The 20,044-nt window shown below is 52.2% G+C and overlaps 1 protein-coding gene across 1 annotated transcript in view; it reads left to right on the top strand.

Annotated features, from left to right (window-relative positions):
* Positions 1 to 12,410, top strand: part of IFT43 (intraflagellar transport 43) — a 79,997-nt gene extending 67,587 nt beyond the window's left edge. The window contains exons 6-9 of the mRNA XM_059371329.1: positions 11,034 to 11,106; positions 11,357 to 11,432; positions 11,887 to 11,949; positions 12,137 to 12,410. Of these exons, the coding sequence (XP_059227312.1) occupies positions 11,034 to 11,106; positions 11,357 to 11,432; positions 11,887 to 11,949; positions 12,137 to 12,256 (332 nt within the window). The 3' untranslated portion in view covers positions 12,257 to 12,410. The remainder of the gene's footprint in view (positions 1 to 11,033; positions 11,107 to 11,356; positions 11,433 to 11,886; positions 11,950 to 12,136) is intronic.
* Positions 12,411 to 20,044: the final 7,634 nt, after the last annotated feature.

The raw sequence follows: 20,044 nt of genomic DNA, 5'->3' as shown, positions 1-20,044 counted from the left end.
TGTGGCCAGTGCTGGTCCCCAGAGTTAGGGAGACACCAAGGAAGGACTTGCCAGAAGTTTCTTTAATGCAGCCACAGCTGTTATTTACTTAGTTTTTTGCAGAAGGTGATTCAAGGTCCCATGATCCTACTGTAGGCAAAGTATATGCCATGAAAGAATAGATATGTAAGAGTCGATAGGAAGGAGAGATACTTAGAATTATTTAACTCACCAAATATGGGAGAGACTGGCTTGGCTGCATTCTTCTGGCCTTCCCAAAAGGCAGAATGTCAGGAGGGCTTTTGAGAGCTGAGTTGGACTTTGAGCAGATTTTAGTTCTGCTTTGTCAGCTCAGTCCTGTTCTACTTTACTCCCCTGCCCTGCCCCAGTCCAGCTGCAAGGCATGGCCCAACATCTTGACCAGATCTGTTGCTCTCTTGGCAGAGCCGGGACTCAGTGCTTTACCCTACTAGTGGTGCCTTGAAATCTCTGGTCATGCCAGACTTGCCAAACGTATCATCACGAACCTTTCTGGGTTCCATTTGCTTTGTTCATGTGCACAGCTTACTTGTGTGTCCCCATCTGAAGAGGCAGAATGGGGAATGCAAACGAAAGCCAGGTGCCGTGGGTGCACACCTGTTTTAAATGAGGCAGGTTGTAGTCCCACCCCTTCAGGAACACACAGACACACAGACACAGACACACGCACACACACACACAGACTGCTCCGTCAGCATTCTGTCATGCTATCGTCAGCTTGGAGGGATGTGATTAACAATAAATCATCCAACATTAAGCACTGACCAAAGTAAAAGAGACCTAAATCTCCCTGAAATCATTCTAGAGATCAGGGTATTTATTCTGTAACTCCCTGGGTTCCATCCTGGATGAATCCAGAAGACAGGCTCATGATAGGGCAGAGCTAATCCCATTTAGTTTCACAAGACCAGTGGAGGAGTGTTCCAGCGTTCGGGGAGAGGCCCGGGTACATCCCACAGGTGCGAAGGGAGTGGGCGAGTGAGGAATCGGGGGCCCTGCACGCAGCAGACAGGCCCACTTTGGTGAGAACCACTTCCCCCAGGGAGCTGGTAGATGACTTGGGGTTTTATCTGCCTAGAAAGAAATAGGGGCTCCGTTTTCTAGGATGCCTCTTTGAAAAGAGGGAGACTACGCATCGGCACTCTGTTCTCTGCGTGTAAGAAGTCAGTGTCGTGGAGTTGTTCCAAATAGTGTCTATAAGCAAACACCCAGCCCGTTGTGCCCTGGGATAGCGGGAGACTCTTCTCCCAAGTGGGTGGCCCAGGTTTGAAGTCTGACAGCCAGGTGTGTCACTGAGGTGAAATAGGAAGGGACAGCCTGTGCTTGGAGGTTGGACTCGGTGCCCCTCTTAGCCATCACTTGGAGAAGTCTTTTCCTTCTGACACATCACACAGGGAAATTCGTTTCTAAAGAAGGGTTAGGTCTAGTGGAAGTCGAGGGGCGAGGTAACGGGGACTGTCTTACCCTAGCAAGAGAAGAACTTGATGTGGCCACATGGTAGATCTTCCTCTTCAGCGTTAGGGTCTCCCAGTTTTCCAAAAGTTCACAGATGTGGAGTCCGTGTGTGCATGAGTGTGTATGTGCGTGTGTTCTCGTCTATATATACACACAGGAGGACACAGACTGGGAATGTGATTCCTGAGTCCATAAGTGTGGTTGACAGACTAGGTTTACCTAAAAGACCCTTTAAGAGAAAGCTCTTGAAAGATGATTACAGAATTGAGACACCATCATTTAAAAGTGCCCGAGGCAAACGCCTTTGAAAATTGCAGCAGTGGAGGGACAGAGAAAGAACCACACAGCCCTTGATTGTTGCGCTGTTCCCTCAGGACCCGTTCTCCCCCTCCCCCTCTGTTTCTCATCTGATAAGAGCGAGAGCAGCACTAAGACTCCTCATCTATCTTATGAAAATCCGATTCGGAATGGCTGTGATCAAAACCAGCTGGCTGTCACCAGCAGTGGCCTCGCGCGGAGGGAACCTCTCAGAAGCGTTCCGTATGTGGGAATGTCACGGGTGGCACCGATCAAAGTAGCATTTTTTTAATAAATATATATAAGGAAAAATACAAAACCTAAGGATTTAGAATAAAAGCGGTGTAGTTTGTCTTGTTTTTTTCAGTGTAACACGAAGAGGATGAAATAGAATCAGATATGCCTGGTTTCTTACATCCGCACTTCCACGGGCTGCTCGGAGAAGGCGCTCCGTGTCACGTTAATGCTGTCTTGCTCATCTTGGGCCTTATTGGAGAGTGGAAAGTTCCTCAGTCTCCATTCCTTTCAGCCACTTTTTGCTCATCACTTTCAAAGTCCTTTACCCCTCCTTGTCCTTAACACATCTGTGCAGATCAAAGCTGGAACCGCCAGCAAGCTCTGAGAGCTGTTTGAGTGGTAGAGAGCATTCCTCTTCCTTGTTCATTTCCTTCAACCGCCAGCGACCCGTGGTGTGACGTTCCCTAGAGGCCACCTCACAGGTGGCAGTGGAGTCCTCCCAGTGTTGGGCTCCTGGGCTGAATGGGATCTTTCTCTATAGAGAACCCTTGTTGGGCCATGCGAGCCTTGTTGGGTCTCTCACGAGCGCCACCTTTGAATAGCTCCAAAGGCTCAGTCCTGGTTGAGGACCTTTTGCGTTGCTGATAATGATTCTTCCAAGCACTCAGTGCCCTTGGGTGAGGAGATGTGGAAAATCTCATTCTGGGGTGTTGCATTCCTGGCTCCTTCAGATACATCCTAACTAATCCCTCTGTAGGTCATATGAGGAGGTCAGGCTGTCACACACCATAATCTACCATGTGCTGGATTGCCACTCTTAGCAAAGCCCCTTCTCTGCCCGTGGTCCAGCCAGCACCACAGCATATGGAGGCCCAGCTGATCCCAGAAACTAAGTCAGTCCAAACCTTCCTCGTCAAACCATCGTCAGCCATGAGAGTCACCACAGCTTGGAGGGCCATGAGGAACAATCAGCTATTCTGATCTTAAGGTCTATGATCTCCTTCCCTGGCAACATTTAGAGAGATGCAGTTGGGCAGGAACACAGAGGCATTTCAACCTGCGGGACACGAATGAACATCCCTCTACCCCAGCACCCCCCCCCCAAACTGGCACCCCAGGATGGGGCACCTTTTCTTTCGGTCTGTCACACACTTCCTCGGGGACCTGCTCGTGCACTGCTCCAGAGTAGACACCGGCTCTGCCTTGCCTGTTCCTCAGCGTTTGTGGTGTGGGTCTCTAGCCAGGATCCCAGTTTCCAGACCCCTTTCCCCGGCCTGCCGTGTCCGCTGCCTCTCTCCTCCCCTGCCAGTAGCGATTCTGGGCGGGGCCTGGTTTCGATCAGGTGGTCACAGGGAAAAGTCTTCACACAGCGGACCTGCCAGGGACCTGCAGCCGTGTTTTTGCCCCTCAAACCCTGACTTGGGGAGTGCGAGGGACGGATGGTTACAGGGCCCAGGCGCGCTCAGGAGTTCCTCTGAGACCGGCTCTTTCTCTTGTTCCTTCGGGTGTTTGAAGCCTGTTGCCTACTGCTTTCCCCTTTTCTTCTCTCTTTTCAAAAATTCTCCATTTTTTCACTTAGAAAAAAAATTATTTATACGATTGAGATCCGCTAATTAAAGCCATTTTCTGGTATTTGGTTACTGGAGCGTTTGATGTCTCTCTGACAAGACCATGAAATGCACGGTGTGTCCACAGGGACAGAATTTGCTGAACACGGCTCTTTGTAAATGAGGGGACACAGTGTCGCAGCAGCTCATGAATATGGAATGCCCATGATGCCACCTCAGTGGACTTGGGAACACAGATGAATCCTGTCATGTGCTAAATGAGACCAATTTCTTTCACTTAACTTCATCTTCAATCAGACCTTCTTCCATTTGCCTGTTTAAAATTCCCCATACGTGATGCAGAAGGTAACAGCATTCAGTAAAACAAAGTTTTGCAGCTGCAGAGAAAAATCATAATGATCTCTGGTCTAAAGTTGCCATCTCCCAAAAACATGGACATTGTTTCGCTTTCGGGCTCTGCTGAGGTCTTTTAACTTTGGGCACAGAATTAGGGGTTGTGTGGACCACTCTTCCTGCGGTGTCCTTAAGCAGTATGTCTAGATTCCTTTCATGTGGATTGGTTATTGAACTTGGCTATGGACGGTGGATGTGGGCCGTTAAGAGCCCGTGGATGCTTTGTAAGTGGGAAAGGTCACTGTGCGGGAAAGCAGCCCTGGGAAGAGAGTGCCTGTAGCCAAGCAGGGACTTTGCCCTGGGGAGCTTAGTTAGAGGACAGAGTGAGAGGTCATCAGAAGGAACACGGACGAACTTGCCAGGTAGGCCAAACGCTTGGATCCTTTACTAAGGTGTCAAGGCAAGAAAGTGCTTGAGTATAGAAGAGACTTTCTGGGGGCGCCTGGGTGGCTCAGTGGGTTAAGCCGCTGCCTTCGGCTCAGGTCATGATCTCGGGGTCCTGGGATCGAGTCCCGCATCGGGCTCTCTGCTCAGCGGGGAGCCTGCTTCCTCCTCTCTCTCTCTGCCTCTCTGCCTACTTGTGATCTCTGTCTGTCAAATAAATAAATAAAATCTTAAAAAAAAAAAAAAAGAAGAGACTTTCTGTAGCTCTCCAGAAACCCTTGTGGTTACAACCAGGAAATCCCATTCAGAAATCCCCAACCAAGAAAGTCAGCAAATAGTAGACCCTCAAGGGACACAGAGAGGTAAGGCTCCCTGGGGGACCCAGGGTCCAGATTAGGGGGCCTCCTTTGTTCTCTCCTTCTTGCAGAATTCAGAGTGATGCTCCAGGTAAAGAGCCCGAGTTACACTCAGGGTGTACTCAAGGGTACCCCTGCATGCTGAGTCCGGTCTTCAAAAATCACTTTCTCTTTCCGGTTGTACCAAAACAGGCCAACAACATGTGGGTTTGAATGCAGGCTATCTCCGAATTGTCACGGAGATCTGGAGCCCGCTTTATTGGAAGAGGCAGGCTGGCCTCTTACTGTCAGGCCACAGGGGCTGAAAAGGAGCCCTCTGGGACTTTACTGGATAGTTAGCTTTTTAGTGTGCGTGTATGATGATATTATCCATAACAAATGTATTTCAGGGCAAATGGCAGCTTCTCACATCTTTGAAACCAGTTGTAATCGATCTATAGGTGTTCCCACGTGCTTCTGTTATTTATATCAGCACCCCGTCATTCTGTGGTTTCGTCTGGTAGTCGGTTTGTTGGGGCAGATCTGTTGGCAGACTAGCACTCTGGCATCATAATGAGTTTCCCATTTGGCAGTCTCTCTCTTGGAAGTAAGTTCTTACTGTTGTTGTATATTAATAAACCTTTCCTGGGGGCTTCCAGAAAGTGGAGTGATACAGGAGGGGGCAATCCAGAAATCCCAAGAAGAAAGAAAACATTGGGAAGTTGGCAAAGAGCAGTGTGACCCAGCCTCAGGATGGAAGCCCAGTGGTCCATATGGACCGAATTTGAATGACTCCTCCCCTGTAACTTTGTGCTGGCTCATCCGTTGTTTCTTGCGTGTGCCCAGGCCCTTCCCAGCTAGGCCTTGCAGCTGTCAAGGGAGGCAGAACCTTTGCTGTGATGTTATCAAGTCCAGGCATTATCCAAGGATTGTGCTTGGTTGTGTATTAAATGAATCCTACTCAGGCAACTTTTAAGGCTCGGTAGCACTTACACCATAATTGGAACGATCCAGAGAAGATGGGCGTGGCCCTTCCCTGCGTGGGCCTTTCAGATTCGAGGGGCGTCTGTCTATTCAGTTCTCTTTGGCTCTTCTTTGGTTTGATGGTCCTTGGGAAGACAGTGACTGGGATGTGCTTTTCGCCCTCAGCTAGTTCACCATATAGGGGACAGATGTAGGGCAAATTTCACTTACTCTACCTGTTACAAGGTGGTGAGGTTAACCCCGTGGCCCTAAATAAACTATAATGGAAAGCCAAAGTAGAAAGCTCTGAATTCTGCCTGTTGGATTCCAAGGTGATTCTACAAAGGAAGGGATGTACATTTTCCTGATTCTGCTTTTATGATTACTATTTCTTTATGTGTAGTTTTCCCTTTGCAGTGTTGCCATGTGTCATCAATGTTGGTTTCCCCTGAAGCGCCCCAGAAGGGGTCTTGCATAGAGCAAGCACCCAGTCCATGTTTCCTGGCTGGTTGGTGCGGGGCCTTCCTCACCTGGCATCAGGCGTGCTCTCTCCTGCCTCACCCCATGCCGCTCTCCCCGGGGCCCCTGTGCCGACCCCACTGGCCTTGCTCCAGTTTCTGCAGTGTTGCAAGTTACTTCTTACCTCATAGTGCCTTTGCCAATGCCATCCCTGCCTGGTGTAATCCTGTCTATCCTTTGGCTTTGAGCTATATCGTCCCTAATTCAGAGACCTTTCCCAACTCCCCAGCCCCTCTTCCAAAGTTCTTAAATGAGGTCTTCTCTGAACCGGATTAAATGCATTAGGAGGCACCAGTTAGCAGAATACTAGGTGGTCATTGAAAAGAATGACATCTATCAGTGTACTGATGAGGAAAGAGAAAGCAAGTTGCAGAAGATTACATGTGTAAAGCGATCCCCTTTGCAGACATTCTTTAAAGGACATCCGTGCTGCGGGAGGCATGCGTTCTTTTCGGTAAATATATAGGAGAAATTGTTAATAGCACCTCTAGGGAGACAGACTGGGCTCATAGAAGACGAGGAAATTTTTCACTTTAAACTTATCTGTAGCATCTGAATTATTATCACATATGATATTTTACCTTTTGAACATAAGACAATTAGTTGTTTCAGCCCCGTTTTTTTCCGGTGCTCCGTGAAGACAGGGACTGTGTTTCCTTTGCTGTTGTCACTGGCCCCGTGAGCTTCGCCCCTGCAAGTAGCGACACTCCATCAGCGCTCCTTGAAGGAAGGACTGAGTGAATGAATAGACAAGCAAGCAAATGCGGTTTCCCCACCGTGTGGCTAACCGGTTGACAAACAGGGCAGAAAGGCAGGTTGAGCCAGCAGGAGACACGGCTAACAGAAGAGGCAGGGAGAAGTGCAGAGAGCAAAGAAAACCCGTGGCGTTGAAGGGGTCAGAGCTGGGAAGGATAGAAGCACGTGGTGGCACGTGGGAGGGGTGGGGGCGGTTGGGTGAGGAAGCGCTGCCTGTCTGCGGGGCTGAGATGGAGGAGGAGGGCACCCACTCCCGTGGCCCTGGAGGCATCCTAGCCCTCCCGCCTTGCTCCCCTTTCCTCAGACTGTTTGAGGCACTCCGTCACCTCCAGGAGGCTGAGTGAGTTAAGACATGGGCAACGGGGCTCTGGCATCAGTGCGCTCTCTCCATTCTGTTCCATGGGGCTTTGCTGGAGGGAAGTAGCAAGTAGGAGCATAGGGGGAGGGAGGGTATTTCAGTGGTTTGTGCTGATTGGAATCAAGAGAAGTACCCAGAACTGGGGACCATGAGTCTCAGGCAGAGTAACAGCTGCCCAGGCTCATCCCTCTGCGAAGAAAGCACAGTGGGTGGAGAGGATGAGCTCACGGGTTACAGCAGGACAGAGCTGGAAGCCCAGCACTGTCCATTATCGATGATCTCAGGTCATGAAGCTGCCTCCTCTGCTGAGCCTCACTGTTCTCGCCTGCAAACTGGGCTAAACTAAAGGAGAAGATGAAAGTAGAGCCATATAGTTTCTCCCAGGCTCAACACTTTATCTGTTAATTACGCACTGAACACAGTGATGGGTACTTTATAAAGACGATTGCATTTCATACTTACGGTGACCATGTGAGGTGGGTGTAATTATGATCCCCGTTTTACACATGAAGCAGCTGAGGCACGGAGAGGCTAAATTCACGCAGCTGGTAAAGGGGAAGCCAGGATTGAAAGCCAGCCGCCCTGTCTCCGGAGCCTGTGCCCTTAACCGTGGCGTGGGCGTCCTGCCTGTATAATTAACCTACTCACTGTTTCCCTTCCCGTTCTTCCTCTTGGTAGCACGAACAGAATGAGAATGAAGTTCCTGGAACTATTAATTTTTTTTAAAGATTTTTATTTATTTATTTGACAGAGATCACAAGTAGGCAGAGAGGCAGGCAGAGAGAGAGGAGGAAGCAGGCTCCCCACTGAGTAGAGAGTCCAATGCGGGGCTTGGTCCTAGGACCCTGGGATTATGACCGGAGCCGAAGGCAGAGGCTTTAACCCACTGAGCCCCCCAGGTGCCCCTAATTTTTTTTAAATAGTGGTAGCTTTTCAGCGAGAGCAGACCCCCGTGTTCTTCTTCCTGGCTGTTAAAATCACATGCTATTTTATTTTATTTAAATTTTTTTTTTAATCTGAGCACAGTTGACAAAGAAGTGTTGTGTTAGTTACATTCTGAGATTTCAGTCTGACATCGTGAATCAGCCTGGGTCCCCAGTCCAGACATGTAGGTCAAACAGCGGTAACTGAAATGTCCACGTGGATAGTCTGGTGAAGCAGATTTCTCAGGTCCATTTTCTTTTCCTAGGTTTGTTCATGGATGTGTGTGTGTGTGTGTGTGTGTGTGTTGAGGGGAAGGTGGGAAGGGGAGAGAGGCAAGACGAAAATTTCCAAGAACAAATTACATATACGTAAGCCCTTGTCCGTGGTAGGAAACCAGAACTGTGAAATTGTGAAGTTTTTTGAAGTTTGCCCCAAACCGGCTCCTTGGCCACCTGTTCCATGGGGGCCGGGAGTTGGACGGCCCCACTCTGCTGCGATGGCTCAAGCTGTCACTGCACCGGAATGTTCCAGCTCGCCTCGGCCTGGCTGTCATCGCTGGCTCTGTCCCACTCAGGCGGTTCACCGGGTTCTGTTGGGCACCAGGCTTCCAATTAGAGAGAAATCCCACTGTGTGGCCAGCCTCACCAGTGCCACTCTGAGAGGCCCCTTTGCCAAGGCCCAGGCTGACCTCTGATCTGTCACAGATGGGCCAGTCCCACACTCCTTTGTGCGCATTTGGAGGAGGGGGTGGGGCTGAAGAGGGAAGCCCACAGGGAGTCCGAGTGGACATTGGGCAGAAGTGCAGTTCCTCAGAGCTGGGAGACGCTGGGCAGAGTTGACAGGACCCAAATGCTAGTGCTGTGGAGGGAAAGGGGACTTGGGGAAGACCCCGTCCTGAGCTCTAAACCCAGCGTGGGGCCTCCTCTTACCACCTTCTGAATATTCATCTCAGGCTGGACTCCACACCCGAGGAGGAGCGACAGGAGCCGCTAACTGGCTCCTTCCAAAACTGTCACCTTGCTGATGGCGTGTGGCACAGCCGGCTTCCTCCCTGCCCGGCCGTAGGCTCTGCGCTGTCTCTGCAGCCTGGGAGCCCCCCTCGGCCCGGGCTCAGGGACGGTCCTGTCAGCAGCTCTCACCATGGACGGTATTAATCACGCAGAGCCAGAGTGAATGAGAAAGCTAAATTCCGATTAGCATAAGAGATAGAATCTTGGAGAACTCCTCTAATTCCCCAGCAGGACGGAGACAGAGACTCTGAGTTCTGCACAGCTGCTCTCTGGACAGAGGACTGGCTGAACGTGGTTCATTATTTTGGGGGTAGCGTGCGTGTGTTCTCTATTTCCCCTATCAGCCGTTTCTTTTCTAAACCTCTTTTTATTAATTTTTATTCATTCATTTTTATTTATTTTTATTATTTATTAACCACTCTCTTTCTCTCTTGGTCTTGTTTTCTGTGTCTCTGTCTCTCCCCCGTGCACTTCCTTCCTCTCTCTCCAGGTTCAGTATCTGTAACTCCCTAGTCAGAAGCAACGACCAAACGACCTTGACATTTCTATACTCGGCCTTAGCTGGCCTAGACCCATGGCAAAGCCTAAAGAACGAATAGCCCGAAAGTGGCAGAGGTCTTCCCAGATGTTCTTGGAACGATGCTGCGTATTTAAAAATAAAATTGAATTCAATCCATGGAAGCAAAAATGAACGGTTTCTTCACTATTCTGTCCTCTCTGGGGCGTTCCCCCCTTTATTGTTTGCAGCTGGATTGGGAATTCTAGGATTCTCTCTCTCCACGTGGCCTCCCCCCCCGCCCCCCCCCCCCCCCCCCCCGCCCCTTTTCTTTTTTAACTCGCAACTGGTTAAAGCAAACAAAACCCCGCCTCTAGCCAGTGATGCTCATTTGGAAAAGGAAGTGCTACTTTAGGGGGTTAGATGGTCCCCATGACAAGACAGGCCATTTCCAGCAAGTCTTCACCATTACATTGCTATCTCTTGGCTTCTCCGTTCACATGACTTTGTTCGTCTGATAAGAGAAGTGGCCTTGTGTGTCCTCCTGTGTCCTCCTGTGTCCTCCTGTGTCTGCATGTCTGCCTCATATAGAGGGTTTGAAGAAGGGAGAGATCTCTGTGACACCACAAAAGAAGTGTCATCTTTAGAATCAGCATTGTTGATTCTACCAGATCTGGCAAGTGGAGACTCCCGGGGACACCGCTGGGGAGCCGGTCATATCCTTAGGTGTAAAGTGTCCTTCAGAGTCAGGCTCAGGGCCCTGACAGCTATGATGATGGCAAAAATTCTGATGAGCTAATGCACGTGTGGACCTTGGTCATGAGGCAGTCACTCATAGTGACGTCCACGTCATGTCACAGCACGTTCCTCTGTCTCTGGCCAGGGCGGGCTCATTCACCGGCTCCTGCAACACAGACTTCCCTGAGCACAGTCTGGGACTCTCTTCTCCTTTCTTTGCATCTCCCCTTGGGAGAGCCATTCCAAGAGCTCCAGACCTGGAGAATACATCAGGATCCCCAAAGACATCTTGGGAAAAAATACAAAATCCTGAGCCCCGCCCAGGAGATTCTCCTCCAGCAGGCGCTGGGGTAGGGCCTGGGATTCTGAAGTCTGTCTTTGACTTTGTGCTTCAGGACCACACAGCCCAAGCCTGGGAACCCCTGGAGGCCAGAGACTGTGTCCAAGTGCCCATTCTACTCCTCCCAGCCCACAGCCCCACACCTGGCTCTTTGAAGGCGATAAATTATACACCGAGAAGTGGGCCAGGCCAGGGCCCTCACTGTCTGTCCTGCTGACCTCTTGCTTCTCTTCTCTTTGCAGACATCCCTGTTATTCCAGATCTGGAAGAAGTACAGGAAGAAGATTTTGCTTTGCAGGTGGCCGCCCCTCCCAGGTACACTGAGCATGAAGTTAGTGGGAGGCAGAGAACATGTGAATTCATACATTCCAAATCCCATGTACAGTGGTGCTGCTCCCTGAGTGGAGATGGGGAATTTCTGGTGATGGGCTCCCGTTTTGCTAGGCATAGTCCTTCTACTTTGGTCCCTCCCAGCTACCTAGGAGGCTCTGGGGATGGTGGCCCCACGGCTCTCCTGAATCTGGTCCCGCCTGGGGTTCCACCTCACCTTCTCTCTTTCATACAGCGTCCAGGTAAACCGGGTGATGACCTACCGTGACCTTGACAATGACCTCATGAAGTACTCAGCCTTCCAGACCTTGGTGAGTGGAACTGTTTTCAGTCAGAGGGCAGGCTCCAGCAGCATCTCCTCCACAGAGCTCTGAGGCCACCTGGTGGGGCCATCGTCCTTGGGTATCTGGGGTCCCTAGACCCAGCCTACCCCAGTGTCTCTCAGGGCCAGGCTCCCACCCTCCTCCACGGCTGCCCACTGGCATTGGTAGACACTGAGGCCCAATAGATCTGCCGCTGTAATGCCCTGCCCTCTTGGTGTTGACCTTCCTGCAAAGAATGCCCAGCCTGCAGGAGGTTATGGTGGTCCCGCCTCCCTCGGTGGCTGTGCGGTCCCCTCACATGTTTACTCTTTAAGGCATTTCTGTAGGTCTGGGTTGGGAAGCCCTACCACGCACACCCTGACCCACTTAGCAAGAGATGGTTGTCCGGAGGTCCCCTGGGGTGCACAAGTTGGTGTACACGTTTGTTTGTTTGCATTCACAGGATGGAGAGATCGACCTGAAGCTCCTCACCAAAGTCCTTGCACCAGAGCATGAAGTCCGAGAGGTAAGTAGCCACAGGATCTCCTTCTCCGGGCTGTGTCCTTTCTGCGGCCAGCTGGCTCCCCAGCATGAGCGCGGCCTTCCTGTGGCGCACGGGGCGGTGGGGGTGAGATGGGGGGGTGCAGGGGAGGTCGGCTGTGACAGAGGGAAAAGGTCTCCTTCCTGTGACCCAGCAATACCTCTTCTGGCAGGATGACGTCAGCTGGGACTGGGACCGTCTGTACACCGAGGTATCCTCTGAGCTCCTCACCGAGTGGGACCTGCTGCAGGCGGAGAAGGACGAGCCCGTGGGACAGCCCGCGCGTCCCTGAGCCCTGGGTCCACAGCCTGCTCTTCCCGCACAGAGTCATTTCTGCTTTGGACTTAAAGAAAAGGCCAGAAGCCTAAACCTAGAGAAGCTTGCAAGCAGCTTAGAATTTTTCTATGCAATATTTTGTAATAAAAATACTTATTTTCAGTAGACCACATGGGATCATTCCGTTGTCATAAGTTACTTTATTCTGTGGCCATCTCTTCCATTTCTTTCCAGCACCTCTTGGAAAGATTCATCAAGAGTGAAGGAGGGCGGCTTTTAAAGAGTCTGACAGGTACGCCAGCGGCCGTTGAAGAGCGTGAGGGAAAGCTGGGCTCGGGGAGACGAACGGTGCTGCTCCTGGACGCCATTCGCTCCACAGGGGCCACAGCATTTGCCCGGAGCATCCATCTCCTTGTGAGCACCTCGGCGCAGGGGTCCCGGAGGTTGCCAGCTGCCAGGGTCCAGGGAGGGCCTGGCGGGGTGTCGCTTACGTCGGCGAAGCTGCACCATCTTCACGCTGGCAGGCGGCTTCGCTGAGGAGACAGCAAGGAGTGGGTGTGATAAGGTGACTTGTTCCTCACGATGGGGTCTGGGGGGCTTTTCTGACAACACCCCCCCTTTCTCCTTTCTTCTCACAGCCCAGGCCTGGGGCTCCCAAGGCGTGCCCTTCCCTTCCGCCCCAGTTCGCTGCTGGTTCTGGTCAGCAGGGCCCAGTTTGGCAGCCCCGAGCGCTCCACAGAAGCTCTCTCCCGGGGAGCCTGGGACTCCCTCTGACCTTTCGGAGACGTAGCTGCCTGTCTCCGTTGCCCCTCCAAGCAGCATCGCTGTTTCCAAACTGTGCCAGTATCTGGAGCAGAGCCCAACCTTCTTTCGAAACAGAGACATACATCTTTTGTTTTTGTTTTTCTCGCGTTCTCCCCCAAGACCTGTCATCTGAGGACAGGGACTCTCCCTGCCCACCTCTCCTAGATGCCATTTTGGGTCCAGCCCACCCAGGCTGGCAGCTGTGGACCTAGCTCCACTCCAGGGCCATGGGACAGTCCTGGGGAGAGCTGAGAGCTGCTCTTATCCTGCCTGGAAAGCCCTTCATTAAAATTCAGTAAAACAAAGAGACTCAACACTTCAAAAACCCACTGGGGGGTTATTTTTGTATGACTACTCTCGCCCTTCCCCAGTGAGCCAGGAGGCCTCCAGAAGCACCGAAGAGACTGCGTGGCTGTTAATTATAAACTAAGGGATTTAGTGGCTCTGGGCCCCCTTTTCCTTCTTTTCTAGAGTCACACTCTTAGCTCTGATGGCCCCCACTTTGAAGTAATTCCCATGGTCACTGAGAAGTGTCCGCCCATTCTGGTTTTTCTTGAGCACCATCCTGAAATCCGAAGGAGAAATCCGAAGGAGAAAGGTATTTCTAGTACCTTAACTACTGGCCAGTTCAGCTGCTTTGGGACGCTGATAAACTTGGGAGGGCTGCAGCCAGCCTGAGCAGGTAGCTAGGGGTTGACTTCCCTCCTCCCTTTATTTTATGAGAGCGACAGCAACAAAGTCTCCTGTGGACTGAACCCTCACCACAGGCCAGGCACTGGGCTCAGCATGTATGCGTGATCCCACTAACTCCTCACAACCACCCAGTGAAACACAGTTGCTTTTACCCCATTTTACAGACAAGGAAACTGAGGCTCAGGTATAGAGATTGCCCAAGATAATCCAGCTACTTAGTGGTGGAGCTGGGACTCAAGACCAAGGTATCTGACGCCACTGTGCTTTTAACATTTGTGTTAAAAGGAACCTTCTGCTGCCTTCAGCTGGGGGAAGTAACCTAGCGTATAGCAGGCGCAATTAGCAGTGTACTGGGAGAAGCTGCCTGCCACCGCCCTCCACCTCCCAGACCACGCATCCCTCCTTTGCATGGAGTGACCACAGAGTAGAGCGTACAAAGCCTCCCAGCATGGCTGGGCTCCAGAGTCCTGGCCCCAGGGAGGTAAGGATGAAGCCCGCAGACCAGGTGATGAGCAGCTCGAAGTCATATAAGTTAAGCCTGGCCAAGAGTCAGGTTCAGGCCGGGGCTGGCCAAGTGTCCTCTCACTTGTCTGGGCTTCATCTTTTCCACAGCCTTGAGTGCCGCACCTCGAGAGCTCCTGGGCATGGACAAAGTGTCTCAGAACATATGACCACCTGGTTCTTACCCGACCCCTGAGCTACCTTCCTTATGTTTCATCCAGCGGTGCCGCCCAGCCCAGACTTCAGAGGGCCTCCCTGGAAGAGGGCTTAGGAGGTAGGACCAAAAGGACCTACGGCTACAGGTACCCACACTGTGGTTTTCCGCAGGTGTGTCAGGGAGGCACGGGATGGGTATCAGTGTGGCCACCTCCTTCGTGTGGCACGTTGACTGGCCCCTCAGCCACTTCTCCTAGGTCGGCTCATGCACCTCTGAGTGGGCTCGAGACCCCCCAGCTGGTCTCTGACAAAGTCTCCCGTGGTGACCTTGGCTTTGGGCAATAGTTGCAGAGATGCCGTTCATAGGCCGGGCGGTGGTGGGGAAGTTTGCTCCCTCGTGAGATATGGATTGCTGCTCTGTACGTGCCCGGCTCTGTTCTAGGCATGGCGGAGAGAACACTAGACAAGCTGAACGCCCTTCCCTCGTAGCACTCACATCGGGCAGGGTGCGGGTGGGGGAGGGACAGACAAATGGGTCAAACACACAGCGAGTTAGGTGGTAAGGGTGCCCTGGAGAAAAACAAAGCTGGAGCAAGGGAGGGACATGCTAGGTCAGGGGTTGCGATTTTTAAGTGGGGTCACAGAGAAGGTGACATTTGAGCAAAGACCTAGAGAAGGTGCAGGGGGAAGAGTAGGGGCAAGACAAGTAGCTAAGAACAGTGTCCCAGGGAGAGAGGACAGTACTTGCAAAGCCAGCAGGCGAACAGGCACCTGGCTTGTCTGAGTAGCAGAGGAGGTCCGTGTGCCTGGGTGGAAGGGGCATGGGGAGAGGAGATGCTCTGTCTTGCTACACCTGTGGTCTCGGGGTGCGTGGGGCCCACGCCCTCCAGGGACATGAGTACTCTCAGGCCGCCTCCACCTTGCCAGACAGCCTTTGGAAAAAACTCAAACTGCTGCCTGGGCCTCCCAGGCTGAGGCCTGAGGGCAGTGGAGCACAATGAGTTCTATCTGCCATGAACCGGAGGTCGGGAGGCCACTGCCAGCTCCCTGCCAGGCCCTGTGCAGGGCAGAAGGGGCGGAATTGGTGGGCCCCTGCACGCAACGCTCCCTGGAAACTCACAGCTCTGAGGAAAAGCTCAAGAGAGAAATTCATCTGGGCTGCGCCTTGGGTCATTTCTATCCCTGGTTGTTGGCTCATCTTTGCTGGACCCCGGGGCACCCCAGACAGGCTTTATTTAGGAACTATGTGCTCCAGACAGAAACTGATGCTAGTACCTGCTCGGTGTTGCTTGACCCAAATGCGCAGCTTATGTCAATCAGGGCCTTTCTTGCATAGTGGTCGGGGGGCTCCTGGGATTCCCCGGGGCCGATGACCTGAATGAAAGGTAACATTTACTACAGCGAGTTAAGGAAGCTTAGCCTCCTTTGCTCAGCTTTGCCCAAGCAGTGCTGTGTGTTTCTCCCACAGCCCAAAGAGTCATTGGGGAATGGATAGCTGGATAGCTGGCTGAAAAGGGAGTGTCCGGGGAGGTGGGGATAGGGGGCACGGGGCAAAGAACCCAGATTCCAGAATCATGGAAGACCTGGGTTCCAGTCTGTCTCTCTCACTTAGTAGCTGTGGGTCCTTGAGTGAGCTGCCTTCCTTTTCTGATTCTGTTTTCTCAGCTGTAAAAGGGTGATGATATTAGTATGATAGTAGGATTCGGATGATATTAGACGATGTTAGTGAGATTAAAATACCACTCTTAAGATAGTGATGCCCAGTGAAAGCTGAATTCTGCTAGACTTTAGAACTGGATGGGCTCCAAAAGTGACCATTGGGAAGGTCCCACCGGATATGTTACTGCAACGAACCTACACTCTGCCGGGGACTGTCACCCTCATTTCCCCTCGTGCATTATTTCTTAGCGGATAGAAGAATGGTTTGGCAGCAGGTTTTTTTGTTTTTATAGCAGCTTTACTAAGGCGCACTATGCATGCCTTAAAAGTCACCGCCGGAAATACACAACTCAGTGATTTTAGTAAATTTACCAAGTGGTGCGACTGTCACCACCATCCTGTTTCAGAATGTCGTCATCACCTGACAACACTCCCTTGTGTCCCTTTACAGTTAATCCCGGCCCCCACTCCCAGCCCTCAGCAACCACGGATCTGCTTCCTGACCCTATAAATTTGTTGTTTGTGGAAACTGCATAGAAATGGACTCATGTAATATGCCATCTTCTGAGTGTGGCTGCTTTCACTTCCCACGCTTTCACGGTCCACCCATGCCCTCGCACGCGTCAGTCCTTTGATCTTTGTTCCTTGGAACCCCACCAGACGGAACCCCGCCAGTCGGACCCGCACCTCAGTGTTTGACCGTGCACCCGTGGGCGCACGCTTGAGTTGTTTCTCGTTTGGTCCTCTTAGGAGTAATGCCCTCTGGACAGGCCTGTGCGTGTGTTTGTGTGGACATACCTTTTCGTTTCTCTCGGGTAGATTCCAAGGAGTGAAATCACAGGGTTATAGGGTACGTTTACATTTAACTTTTTTTTCTCACTTTCTTTAAAGAAAAACACTGTGTAAAACTTAAAGCTTAAAGAGCAGACAGAATAGTTGGAGAATTATTTATGTTTAACTTTGCAGAAACTGCCAGACTTTTTCAGGGCAGCACTTTTGTCTGCCAGTGCTTTCGGGTATCAGGATTAACTAAGTAGTTGATTTGTTTTGTTTGTTTGTTTGTTTCCTTTCCTTAAGATTTTCAAAGGTGGCGGTGAAGTTTATACTTGGCCCAATCTCCTGATTCCTCTCTCTTCCTCCTTCTTGTCATTGAGCTGATCTCTGAATGCAGAGCTCTTCTCTCTGTGGCCCCCTCCTCTGCCCCAGCCTGGAAGCTTCTTCAGGGTAAGAAGGGGGTGTTGTTTGAATTTCTATAAAGCCCTGCCAGGAGTTCAGCGGTCCAACAAGACATGGCTCTGACCCCAAGGGGCTCACAAACTAGTAGAGAAACAGACAGGTCTCATCTATGTTTTCAAAGCCCTAGTTTTGAAAACCTCAGAGGCTTTCCAGATGGAAGCACCCCAAACCATCCATTGCAAAGCGGAGATGAAAGCAGGGAGAGAGGGAACTTGGAGTGTCCACCAGGAAGCACACAGGTGGGGCTGGTTTGCTTAGAGCAGGATCCAGAAACGGCAGCCCGGGGGCCAAATCCAGCCCGCCACCCATTTCTTATAAAAGTTTTACTGGAGCGGAGCTTTGCTGTTTTGTTTACATACTGTCTGTGGCCACCTTTGTGCTATGATAGCAGAACTTAGTTGTGACAGAGACCATGTGGCCTGCAAAGCCTAAAATATTTACAATCAGGCTCTTTACGGAAAGATTTTGCCAACATTTCCTTAGAGGAAAGAATGAAGATGACAGATAACAACACCCACGTGCTCCCACAGTTCGGCCGCGTGGTGATATCCAGAAAATCAACCGTAGGAACCGGGATCTGAATCAGATGTAAGGAAAGACTGGACGGGTGGCAAGGTTCGGTGGTAACCTTCTGGCTCCTCAAAGAGAGAGACCAACGTCCCTTCAGAAAAGGGAAAAAGAAAAACAAAACAAAACACTTCTCCACTCCGGCACAGTTGGGACATAAGCTGTCTGGAGACAAAAAGCTGGGCAGGGTGACTCTGGACTTCTTCTGGGCCCTTCGGTCCTCTTGGAGAGGTAGGGAAGGAGGGCGTTCTCCGGAAGTCAGACACTTTTGGCGGTGGGCTCAGGATAATGAAGGGGCAGTCCAGTGGAGGGGGGCTAGGAGCAAGGGAGGAAGGAAAAGGCCAGTTTTTCTTTTGGCAAGACAGAAATCAGAACGCGAGGGTGGCGGGAGCCAACAGAGGAAGCGGCGGGCCCTCTTGTGGCTGTGATGGAGCGAATTAATTCCCGGCATATGTTCCCGGCATCTGTCATGGTGGCCTGGACCAGAGGGGTCAGCAAGAGAGGGGACCCTGCCAGGGCTGAGCATTAGCCCAGATATTCCCGGGCTGCTGGGGCTCTCGGCTCCCACAGAACGATGGCTGGCCAGCACGCCCAGGAACATCTGTTGCAGCTGTGGCAGGCAGGGCTGCCTTGGGAGGAGGCGGAGGTCCCCTCCGCATGCTCGCTGCAAGAAAACACCTGCCTGTGAAGGGGCTGAGAGAAGGCCTGGAAGAGTCCTGCAAAAGCGCTCTCTTCCAGATCTCGGCTGTGGTAGACTCGAGCCGCCAGCAGCCCCGAGGTGTGACGTGAGCAGCGGTGCTGGGAGAGGCAAGAGCGCAGAGATCTTGGGATGCCCTCTGGAGTACCAGTCCTGGAACCCGCCCCCCCCCCCAGGTGCTGTTTGGGCTTCTTACTGCAGAGGGTCCCTCGGGAGTCCGAGATCCACGGAGAGGCAGGGCAGGAGGGCCTGGTGGCTGAGAATGCAGACGCCGCCAGGTTCGCTTTTCTGCCGCTCCACGCTGTACCTGCACAGCTTTGCAAGGGGCGTCTGTGCAGTGGTGTCCTCGTCTACAGAGTGAGGTCGAAAATCATTACTGTCTCCTAGGCTCCGGGGTGATCAAACGGCCTGCGACACATCAGGTGTCTGGCACAAAGGGAGCCCTCAGTGAGGGGGAGCTCTGATGACACCGAGGGACAGTCGGTGGTCACGTGTTGCCTCCAACAGAAGTCATGGACGTTAGGCACTGAGGGGACCTGTGTGGGCGTCTACCCCAAGGTCATGAACTGGAGGGCTGTGGGCTAACCTTGACCCATACAACGTGTTTGATCAGCCTATACACTTTCTAAAATCACTTCGTTAGTTATCAGCATTAAAAATGGAAAGGTTTCACATTAAACCCAGATTTCCGGCTTCTCTGAGGAAATGAGGGGACGTGTCCACACTGGGGCCACAGCTCCTATGGCGGTGACTGGCTTGAGCAAAGAAGCAACAGCTCCTTTAAGTAGGAGCGGTTCAGCGTGCCCCCCACTCCTTCTGCACTTCCGGGTTAGCTGGGCCACTCCAGGCCTTGACTGTGAGACCCCTGCCTAACCTCCTCCTTGCCGATGAGGATTCTGCCCCCCAAGAGCCCTTGCACGAGGTCACATTCTGAGCCTGGAGCTTGGCATGCCCTTTGTCAGGAACCAGGACCCTCGGGCCGATGTGCAACCTAAAATCACGCAAGCTCTGGAGAGGATCCCCTTTGCGGGCCATGGGCTTCTCCTCCTCGGGTCAGGACGCCTGACCCTGTGTCCAGCAGGGATCTGAGAGGAGTTGGACCGGAGTCCTGCGGTAGGTCCTAGGCCAGTGACTAGTTAGCCCTCTGACCTAAGTCCAGGGCAGTTAAACAGTTAAACTGCTCTGGCGCTCGTGGTGTCTGCTGAGGAACAGCGTCCGGCTCAGCAGTCAAGAAGCGGAGGTTTGCCAGCTTCTTTCTGCAGCAGCCTCTGGTGCCTCGAGCACACCACCGAGGCACTGGGAAGCTGGGGGGAGCCGAGGCTGCCGAGCGTGTCTGGCTTGCAGGCTTCAGGGGCGGGAACGCATCCACACCCATCAGGCAGGAGGGTCTCTGTGCTGTGCTCAGGAGGAGGGACACCGCCCGAGGGTGCCCCACTCAGCTCACCCTTCCAGAGAGAGGACACAGTTAGCGGACAGCCTCCAGCGATGAAG

The sequence above is a fragment of the Mustela nigripes genome, chromosome 13, assembly GCF_022355385.1.
Source record: "Mustela nigripes isolate SB6536 chromosome 13, MUSNIG.SB6536, whole genome shotgun sequence".
Taxonomy (NCBI): Eukaryota; Metazoa; Chordata; class Mammalia; order Carnivora; family Mustelidae; genus Mustela; species Mustela nigripes.
This window is presented reverse-complemented; position numbering and strand designations above follow the sequence as displayed.